The 11,234-nt window shown below is 41.8% G+C and overlaps 1 protein-coding gene across 3 annotated transcripts in view; it reads right to left on the reverse strand.

Moving 5' to 3' along the window:
- The window catches only part of RGS22 (regulator of G protein signaling 22), a 915,000-nt gene extending 904,312 nt beyond the window's left edge, over positions 1–10,688 (reverse strand). For all 3 annotated transcript variants that reach the window (XM_029591789.1, XM_029591788.1, XM_029591791.1), the window contains exons 1-2: positions 10,421–10,688; positions 10,175–10,203 (exon numbers count right to left, since the gene is read on the reverse strand). In XM_029591789.1, coding sequence (XP_029447649.1) covers positions 10,175–10,203; positions 10,421–10,445 — 54 coding nt within the window. In that variant the 5' untranslated portion in view covers positions 10,446–10,688. The remainder of the gene's footprint in view (positions 1–10,174; positions 10,204–10,420) is intronic.
- Between the last annotated feature and the right edge of the window lie 546 nt (positions 10,689–11,234).

The following is an 11,234-nucleotide window of genomic DNA, read 5'->3' on the forward strand; positions in this document are numbered from 1 at the left end:
TTTCTGGTTGCCATCACAGCAGTGCATGTAAATATAATGTAAGTAATATTTTTACCTCAGAATACTGTACTTTGATATTTTTCATGTAAAATACAAATGCATAACTCTTAACTGTGTGTGTGTAATGGGGCTGGAAGGCACCTGGGGTACCTAATACCCTTGCACCAGCCATTGGTACAGGGTGGGGGTATGTGTGTGTCAGTTTTGAAAGTTTGTATCACTGAAAGGAGATGGAGATGGGCTTTTGTTTGGAAGGCCCGGGACAGAGAATGAATGAACGGGGGTGGGGGGAGAGGGGGCACCACAGTAATTGTTCGCACAGCAAAAAATCTAGCACTGGTCCTGACTGGGGCATGTCTGCCAGCTATCCTGGGTTCCAGGAGCCAGCACAGTTTAGGTGAGTGTTCCTCAAGGAGCAGTCAGAGTCCAGGTATGGACAGTGGTCAGGGCAAGCAGCGAACAGAGAATATCCGTGTCCAATCCAAGGGTCAAGGCAGGTAGCGAGTAGATAGTGTTTGGGTCCAGGCCAAGGGTCGAGGCAGGCAGCGAGAAGATGGTATCCGTATCCAGGCCAAGGGTTGGGGCAAGCAGCAAACCAGAGAGAAGTCAGAATCCAAGGCAGGAGTCAGAACCAGGAAGTTAAGCAGACAAGACAGAGATGAGACACCAAGAGACAAAACATATAGGACAGACAAGACAAGACAACAAGAACTGGGGCAAGGAGAAAGGAAGGGAAAGGCACAGAGAGCAGGGCAAGGGTACAAACCAGGCAAGGCAGAACAGCAAGAATACAGGCAGGGGCTGGAACAACCAACGAAGCACAGGAACAGCAAGATGAGGCATGGAAGAAGCAACTTGCACTGCAAGGTAGGTGGACCTGTTTCAGAGGCAAGGCAGTGGAGCATGGCCGAGGCTTAAATAGTCGAGCCACTGATGGAATCATGGAGCACCAGTACTGGGGTTTCCCATCATGTGGCCTTTAACTATAAACATCAGTAATGTGAAGACATGGATCCTTCAAAAATTAAATGTATAAATTCTGAAGGAGTGGTGGGTAGCAGAGGGGTCCAGGTCAGGGATCAGGAAGGGGGGGATCCAAAGTGCTGAGGTGGGAGAAGTTTCTTTGATGAATTGTTGTGCTCTGGGCAGGAGACAGGGCATTGGAGGTCTGAAACAGGTCTTTTAATATATGGGGTTCTGGGGTGAGAGGGAGAGAGGGAAAGGGGAATCAGAGGTCCAAGACAGATTTCGTTATTGAATCAGGTACCAGGGGTGGGAAAGCAGAGGTCTGTGGGTGGGGGTGATTAAAAAACTGGGTTCAGGGTAGGAGCTAAGTAAATTTTTACTAGGTGCCCAGCTTAACGACGTTATGCAAATTTTGCATTACCTACACTGGCCCCTGGTTGAGAACAGGATAAAAGTTAGCGAAAACTTTGCTTTGTCTTCAAATGTGTGAATCTACTGGGCTGTGAATATCTTTCTTAACTTCAATCCTCCACTCCACTGCCTTCAGCTAGTCTAACATGTACAAGACTTTGCAGTTTTATTTGCTCTGTTCCTAAAATATGGAAAAATAAACATTCAGTGCTTTGCCTAGAAACTTAACTCACTTTCCAGAAAAAAAGTCAAAGTTTGGCTGATTAACCAGACCTTCCATTAGACTCCACAGCAGAAACTCATCCTCTAGTTCCTGCCCATTCGAAGTCTCCCTGATCTCGAATCCCACAGGAATGTGCACATGCGAATCACATCTATCCAACTGGCATTTAACTTAGTTCTAAACTAAATATATGTATAAGAGCATAAGAAATTAATATATTGGATCAGACCAAGGGTCCATCAAGCCCAGCATCCTGTTTCCAACAGTGGCCAATCCAGGTTACAAGTACCTGGCAAGTATCCAAACAGTAAATAAATCCCATTCTACTAATGCCAGTAATAACAGTGGCTATTCCCAAAGTCAGCTTGATTAATAGAAGTTTATAGACTTCTCCTCCCATGAACTTTTCCAAACATTTTTTAAATCCAGCTATTCTATCAGCCTTAACCAAATCATCCGGTAATTAATTCCAGAGTTTAATTGTGCATTGCTAACTTCATGGAGTGCCCCCTAGTCCTTGTATTATCTAAAAGAGTAAATAACTGATCCAAATTTACCCATTCTAATCTTCTCAAGATTTTACAGACCTCTATCATATCCCCTCTCGGCCATCTCTTCTCCAAGCTGAACAGCCCTAACCCCTTTAGCCTTCCTCTTAGGGGAGCCATACTATCCCCTTTATCTTTCTAGATGCCTGTCTCTTTACCTTTTCCAGTGCAACTATATCTTTTTTGAGATGTGGTGGCCAGAATTGCATACAGTACTCAATATGCGGTCTCACCATGGAGCGATATAAAGGTATTATGACATTCTCCATTCCTTTCTTAATAATTCCTAACATTCTGTTTCCTTTTTTGACTCCTAGTATGGTTCCTATCTTTATGTAACTACAGTGTGGATTACTTTTCCTTATGTATATCACCTTGCACTTGTCCACATTAAATTTCACCTGTCATTTGGATGCCCAGTCTTCCAGTCTCGCAAGGTAATTTTGCAATTTATCACAATCCACTTGTGTTTAACAACTCTAAATAATTTTGTGTCATCTGCAAATTTGATAACCTCACTTGCCATTCCCTTTTCCAGATATTTATAAATATATTAAAAAGCATCAGCCCCAGTACAGATTCCCGAAGCACCTCACTGTTTACCTTTCTCTATGAGAAAAATGACCATTTAGTCCTACTCTCTGTTTCCTATCTTCTAGTTTGCAATCGACAAAACGACATTGCCTCCTATCCCATGATATTTTAATTTTCTTAGGAGTCTCTCATGGGTGACTTTGTCAAATGCCTTCTGAAAATTAAATACATTAAATCTAATGGCTCACCTTTATCCACTTTTATTAACCCCCTCCAAAAAATGTAGCATATTTGTGAGGGACGTCTTCTCTTCAGAACGTAAGAACATAAGACTTGCCATACTGTGTTAGACCAAAGGTCCATCAACCCAGTATCAGTTTCCAACAGTGGCCAATCCAGGTCACAAATACCTGGCAGGTGTTGCGCTGGAGGTGGACCCCTGGCCTGGTGCAGGATTGGTACGGCCCTCCGGTCGGACCCGGAGAGCGCCTGCCACCAGGAGGCGGAGCACGGGGGGGGGACAGAGGCTAGCTGGAGCTTCGCCAGTAGCAACCCAGGGTTCCCTCAGGTTGAGCCCTTGGTTACCCGGGCCACCTGGTCTTAGGTGGGCCTTGCAGGGTCTCCTAGAGAGGAAGTGCCCACCATGAACAAGGGTGCACGGTCGATGTCCAAGCAAGAATGTCCAGAGGTCGTAGGAGGCCAGAAGAGAGTGTCGAGTGGATAGCGAGGATCAAGGCCAGAGTATCAGTCCAGAATGGTCAGCCGAAGCAGGGGTCAGTACCTGTAGTCAGTCTGGGAATAGTCAGGCCAGGCAGACGTCAAGTTCCAGGCAGCGATCAGGAGTAGTTAGTGGACAGGCAGAGGTCAGTTCCAGGCAGCGATCAGGAGTAGTCAGAGAACAGGCAGAGGTTGGATCCAGGCAGCAGGCAGACGAGGTCAGGAGCAAGCAAAGGTCAGTACCATGAGATCAGTCCGAAGGGTACTACCAGGCATGGAGAGATGAAAGAACAGGAGACGCTGGAACAGGAGACACTGGAACAGGCAAACTAGAAAACACCGGAGTGTACGACCCGATTGCCAAGGCAAGGAAGTGGTGTCTGACCACTTCCTTATATCCGGGTGTCAATCAGGGCACCCCTCGGAGCTGGGAGCCGCCCTTGGCCCTTTAAGAGGCTGGGCGGTCCACGCGCGTGCGCCTAGGGGCAGGGCCAACACCATGGAGGACATCGAGCCCCACCGTAAGGCGGTCGCCACCGCAGGATGCCGAAGATGAGCAGAGTTGGCAGTGGCAGCAGGAGAGGACAACCCGGGACCCGCTGAAGCAGGGACGAGGTAAGCAGGCCCGGGCGTGGGCCGAGCGCAGACAGGACGCGCAACAGCAGGATCCCAAAGGTTAGACAGATTCCAAGCTGCTTAGCCCAAGAATAAGTAGTGGATTTCTGCAAATCTACCTTAATAATGGTTAAATGATTTTTTTCTCCAGGAACATGTGCAAACCTTTTCTAAACACAGCTACACTAATAGCTTTCACCACATCTTCTGGCAATGAATTCCAGAGCTTAATTATGTTTGAGGAAAACAATATTTTACCTAGCAACTTTATTGTGTATCCCCTGGACTTTGTACTTTTTGAAAGAGTAAACAACCAATTAACATTTACTTGTTTCATTCCACTTATTATTTTATAGATTCTTTCATATCTCTCTTCAGCTATCTCTTCTTCAGATGGATCCTTCTTACAATTTTTTAAAGAAGTTCTTTTGGCTTAAATAGCCTCTTTAACCTCACCTGTTAATCATGCTGGTAGTCATTTAGCTGTTCTTCCACCTTTTTTAATCCATGGAATATATCTGAACTGGGCTTCTAAGATGGTATTTTTAAACAATGTTCATGCCTGCTGTTCACTCTTAACCTTTGCACCTTTCATTTTTTTCCTGTTTTCCTCATTTTATCAGTCTTCCTTTTGAAAGCTTAATGCTAGAGCTATAGATATACTTATTGTCCCCCTTCCAGTCATTAAGTCAAATTTGGCCATATTATGATCACTGTTGCCAAGCAGTTCCACCACCGTTACCTCTCGCATCAAATCTTGCATTCCACTAAGAATTAGATCTAAAATGGCTGCTCTTCTTATTGATTCCTGAACCAATTACTCATGAAAGGTTTTAATGATGCACGAACTCCGAATCTTTTCTGTGGAAAAGGAAACAGTAGAACTAGAGGTCACAAAATGAAACTTCAGGGGGAATAACTCAGAACCAATGTCAGGAAATATTTCTCCATGGAGAGGGTTGTGGATGCCTGTAATGCCCTTCTGGAGGAGGTGATGAAGACAAAAACAGTCAAAGAATTCAAAGGGGCATGGGATAAATACTGTGGATGCCTAAAGGGTAGAGGACAGAAATGAAGAAAAGAGTGCATGGGGGTAATCTGCTCAGTGTGATAATTAGTACCCTTATCAGAAGCACGGGGATTACTACCCTCAACCAATAATCATTGATACTTTTGACGCAACTGGAACATCATTCTCCGCTTTGACTGCAGAGGAAAAAAATTGGAATTGGATTTAGAGAGCAATCAACACAGGCCCCCGACTTTTACAGTTGATGGGACTGATATGCAGATATAAGGGAAAAAACACAGGACTGCTTCTATGGCCAAGTAAAAAAGCAAAGCAAATCACATTGCCAGAATTTTCTGGAAGGCTTCTCACCTAGTAAAAATGTTGCTAGTAGTAATTTTTTATGGGTTTGACAATTGCTTGGTTTTTGATTGTAAATATAACTACTCTTATTATAAGGAATTGGGGTAACTGTACGGACTACCCTTAAGAGAAACCTCGGGTAGATATTACCATAAGAAGCTTACTGGGCAGACTGGATGGACCATTTTGTCCTTTTCTGCCATCAGTACTATGTTACTATATGAAACAGTTATTTATTCCATCCAGGAAATTGGCCTCTATAGTATGTCCTGATGTTACATTTACCCAGTCAATATTGGGGTAATTGGAATCTCCCATTATTACTGTGATGCCAAATTTGTTAGCTTCCCTAATTTCTCTTAGCATTTCAGTGTCTGATCATTATGACCAGGTGGATAGTGGTATAACCCAATTGTTGTACTCTTTCCCTATTACACATGGGATTTCTATCCATAAAGATTCTACTGTGTATTTGGTCTTGTGCAGGATCTTTATCCTGTTGGACCCTATGCCAACCTTAACATACAGCTCGATCCTCCCCACCAAGTTGATCCACCCTATCATTGCAATATAATTTGTACCCTTGAATAGCACTGCCCTTTTGATTATCCTCCTTACACCTGGTCTCTTAAGAAGCCAATTTTCATTCAGTGCTATACACTCTAGCTCTTCCATCTTACTTCTGAGACTTCATTGGCATACAGATATTTCAAAGTATATTTCTTTTGTTTGTATTATCAACCTACTTATGAGTTGATAGGGATATTTTGGGATCTTTTAACTCAAGTGATTCTTTACTTATAGGCACATGGACTACTTTTGATTTTATTGGAACCTCTCTCTTGGGATGTCCTAAGTCTCCTGTTTTATTAGTATATTTCAAAGATACCTCACTCTGAATCATGCACTGCTAAGTGACTGTCAGCTTTCCCCCTTGTTCTAATTTAAAAGCTGCTTTAGCTTTGTTTTAAAGATTAGCACCTGATTCCACCCTGGTTAAGATGTACCTATCCTTTTGGAAAAGATTCCCCCTTTTCCCAAAAGGTTCCCCAGTTCCCTACAAAACTAATCCCTCTTCCCTACACTGTTGTGTCATCCACACTTTAAACCTCTGGAGCTCTGCGTGTAGAACAGGAAGCATTTCAGAGACTGCTACCCTGGAGGTTCTGAATTTTAACTTTCTACCTAAAAGCCTAAATTTGGCTTCCAGAACTTGCCTCCCACACTGTCCTATGTCACTGGTGCCCACAAGTACCACAACAGCTAGCTCTTCCCCAACACTGTCTAAAAATCCTATCTAGGTGATGCGTGAGCTCCACCACCTTTGCACCAGGCAGGCAAGTTACCAAGCAATTCTCATTTCCACCAGCCACCCAGCTATCAACATTTCTAATAATCGAATCACCAAGTATGATGATTGACCTAACCCTTCCCACTTGGGCAGTAGCCCTGGGAGAATCGTCCTCAGTGCGGGAGGATAAGTATTACCTGGAAAGAAGGTCCTTGCTACAGGATCACTTCCTGCTATTCCAAGGTGATGTTCTCTGCCCAGGTGACCTTCCTCCTCCAAGGCAGCATTAGGACTGCCAGACTGGAGCTGTGACTTTGCTACTATGTATCTGAAGGTCTCCTCTATATACTTCTCTGTCTGCCTCAGCTCCTCCAATTCTTGCCAGTCTAGCCTCCTGAGATCAGACTTGTTCTCTGAAAATCAGGAACTCTTTGTATCAGGTGCACACATACAACCTCTCATCAGCTGGTAGATAGTCATACATGTGGCATTCAGTAATGCTGCCTTCATCTTAATATTGTTGCATTCTTAGTTAAGTTTAGTTTGCTAAGACAGTAGGAATGCATGTGGTATATTCACTGTTAATCTGGTAGTGACCCGTAAAGGTCAAACAATTTATAATCATCAACACACCACCTACCCACCCTTTATTTTTTGCAATGTGTAATAACTTATCCAAACATTTTAACCATTTTAACCATATTTGCAACCTGTCAATGAATTTTTCTTTAAATGGGTTGCAAATATGGTTAAAATGGTTAAAATGTTTGGATAAGTTATTACACAGTGCATGAAAAATAAAGGGCGGGTAGGTGGTGCGTTAATGATTAAAATTGTTTGACAAACAATAAGCAACCAAGGTCGTTGGGGCATGCTTGAGTTAATATATGAAACCTCCACCTTCCCTCCTATATATATTTAATAGTTGTGGGGTTATTAGAGTTTGGTGACTTGTATAAAAGTTTATCCCTACCTAGTGGCAATTACATTGGATGCTTTTTTCTCAGGCATACACAAACTCGAAACAATTTCCTACCTTATGCTTGCTTTTTATTCAGGCACACACAAATTGTAAACAATTACCTACTTATTCTTGTTTTTTGTTCAGGCATACACTAAAGAATATAGCCCACTATTTCACCTCTCCTCCAAACTTTTAAGTCCTTTGATTTCCCAAAGCAATACTCACCGATCCTCTTCAGCCACCAGCAAAATCTTCTTCTCCTCTCAATACTCTCACAGGATTAGTTTACTAAATTACCCACTTCTTATCTATTTACTTTCAATCTACCTCATATCTGAATCTATCCATTACTTATGTACTCAATGCCTTATGCAATCTGCTTTGAGCCTATCTTTAGTAAAGGATGGAATATAAAATGTTTATAAATAAATATATAAATAAACAAATTCTGGCTAACTTAGGAAAATTGAGTGTGGTAAATGGAAATCATTCTGAGGAAAGAGATAATTAGTAGAGTACCTCAGAGATCTGTCTTGCGGTTAGTTCTGTTTAATATCTTTATGACCAAAATTGCAAAAGGGTAAGTGGGAAAAGTTAGCCTTTTTGCAAACTAGAGGAGTGATCGAGTTCTTAGCAGTTAAGATTCCATGCAGAAGAGTACAGATTCATTCATTTAGGATTCAGAAATCCAAGGGAGCAGAACACAATAAAAGTGAGATGCTGATGTGCACCAACCAGGAAAGAGACTTTGGGGTGATCATGTCTAATGATAAGGCAATGGGGCCAAAAGCAGAGGAATAATAGATGCATAGTATGAAACATAACCAGTAGAAAAAAGGAGGTGATAATGTACCTTTACAGCTCATTAGTGAGACATTACCTAAAATATTGTGCCCAACACCTAGATTGTAAGTTCTTTATGGTATGGACATACTGTACCTGAATATTTATCCCCACTGTAGTACGCTGCATACGTCCATTAGCAATATAAAAATTATAATTAGCATGTAGCACATTTAAAACTCATCGGAGAAAATTCTTTTTCACTCAATGTACAATTAAGCTCTGGAATTTGTTGCCAGAGGATGTGGTTACTGCAGTTAATGTAGCTGGGTTTAAAAAAGGTTTGGATAAGTATTTGGAAGAGAAATCCATTACCTGCTATTAATCAAGTTGACTTAGAAAATATCCACTGCTATTACTAGCATCAGTAGTGTGGGATATATTAAGTTTTGGGGTACTTGGCTGGTACTTTAGCCTGGATTGGCCACTGTTGGAAACAGGATGATGGGCTTTTCTGACCCAGTATGGCAATTTCTTATGTTCTTCTAATTATTATTATAGGTTATAACTCTGAAAAGAAATTGACAAGGTGGAGTAGGTCCAAAGGCTACCAAAATGATTCAGAGTCTGCACCAAAAGCCATATGAGAAGTCTTAATTACCTTAAAATGTATATCTTAGAAGAGAGGACAGACAGGGTATATGACAGAGGCATTCAAATACTTTATAGTTGTTAATCCACAACAAGTAAAACCCCTTTCAGAGTAAAGAATGCTCTAAGATAGTAGTCCTCATCCCTTTCTTAAAGTTGCTTTCAGTCAATCTGGTTTTCCAGGATATCCACAAATATGCATGAGGTATATTTGCATGTGATGCTTCCCTTGTATGCAAATCTGTTTCATGTATTTTTATTGTGGATATCATGAACACAGAATGACTAGAGGCTCTTGTAGGACAGAGTTGACAACCACTGCTCTAGAACAAGAGTTCACAAGAGTATAGATTCAGGAGCAACATCGGAAAATATTTTGTCATGGAAAGGGTAGTGGATGCCTTATGGCCTCCCAATGAAGGTAATGGAGGAAAGAAAACAGTAACAATATCAAGAAGGCAAGAGATAAACAAAGAGGATTCTTAGTTAGGACAAAGTAAAAGGAAAGCCAGAGATCAACACAAGTCTTTGGCACTGCACCAGGAATTAAACTGTTGACACTAGATGGGCCCTACAGTCCTTATCTGCCCTTGTATTCTGTTTCTAGGTAACAACTGCAATTTGAAAGGGAACTTGATCTTTAACAAGTAATCTGCCAATCATGAAATCTAATCCAGATAGATCCTAATGGGAAACCATGAAAAAGTAGAAATTACATAGATTCAATTTCAGATGGCATGACACCATCAAGATTTCCTTTCATGGATCTCAAAATATAAAAGCTTTTCCCCATAAATACAAAATGGAAGAAAACCCTCTACAAATCAAGATTACTATGGGGAATTTAAAAATTCAGATGTCACATCATCCTCTTAATTATAAAGTGCCAATAATTCACACTTCCTTCTCAGTTACTAGGTTTCTTATCTTGTCGAAATCATTGGGCACTTAGACTAGAAAAGCTATGCAAACGCATGATCTGACCTATAATGCGGAACAAAAAAATAGGACTGAAGAATGCATAGCAAATGTTTGCACTCTGCTGTTTTCTGTTTAAAGCATGATAAAATTAATAAATAGGTTCTTAAAGTGTACTTACAAAATTATTCTCTGTTAAAACAGGAGGCTCTGAAACACAAAAGCACAATATTACATTTTAGTATTCGGATTCTATCTCCATTGCACTTGTTGCGGTAAAAATTGTCTTTGTGAGGAGGCCCCTAAACTACCGAGTAACTAAAATGCTATTCTTCTTATATATAAAAATGATCTAAGGCATAATTTCGTGGAAAAGGTCTCCTATGATACTACAACAGTTGACGGTAGAGCACAGGTTGTAACTTACCAGTTGTCAGGCGTTTCTCTCGCATTGTTACTCTAATCGGGGAAAGTTCCCTGATTTGTACTTAACTCTAAGGAGTTTTTTGGTTAACCAACTTTAAAGCGCATTTTCTCCAACTTTTGTGAACCAGACTGAAGTCTGTCCCTCGACTGGCTTTATTTGTGAGTGGCCACGGCAGAGCCTTTACTCGCTCATTCAATTACAACGCCGTATAGCGAAAGTGGAAAATCCGCTCTGGTTCTGATTGCGTGGCTCCGGCAGCTTGGGTTGCTATGGAGTTGCATACAATGCAATGAGAAACAGTGTTCCCCCGCCCCAGCTCTGAGCACAGACACTGGGCTGCTCCAGACTGCCCACCTGCTCGTGCGGCTACTTAATAGAGCCGTGCATTATGAATTATATTCATTAACTTAATTTGTGTGCTCAGAAGCTTGAATCGCTGCAGCAAGCCTCAGAACGAGGAAGGTGTAATAGTGGAAAAAAACAATTGGACACATCGATTTGCCCACTGTATTATAAGCACAGCGATCACATTGAAATGTTTTGCAGAAAAGTGACAAAAGTAGGTTTGTAATCAATAAACTGAGTTCTTGTTCAGTCGGGTCTGACAGTAAAATCTAGAAGTTGGGTTTGGCACAAGTAGTGGATCTGATAGACTACTTGCTCTTCTGTTGACTGGGCTGGTGGTAACAAGGCTCTGTCCAGCCCAGGGACCTGGGATCCTGAATGTTTGGAAAACACCCCACTGGTGTTGGCTGCCTTTAAATTATTGTGGGATCGTGATTGAATATAGGGGGGGGGGGGGGGGGGGGGATGG

This window comes from Rhinatrema bivittatum, chromosome 2, assembly GCF_901001135.1.
Source record: "Rhinatrema bivittatum chromosome 2, aRhiBiv1.1, whole genome shotgun sequence".
Taxonomy (NCBI): domain Eukaryota; kingdom Metazoa; phylum Chordata; class Amphibia; order Gymnophiona; family Rhinatrematidae; genus Rhinatrema; species Rhinatrema bivittatum.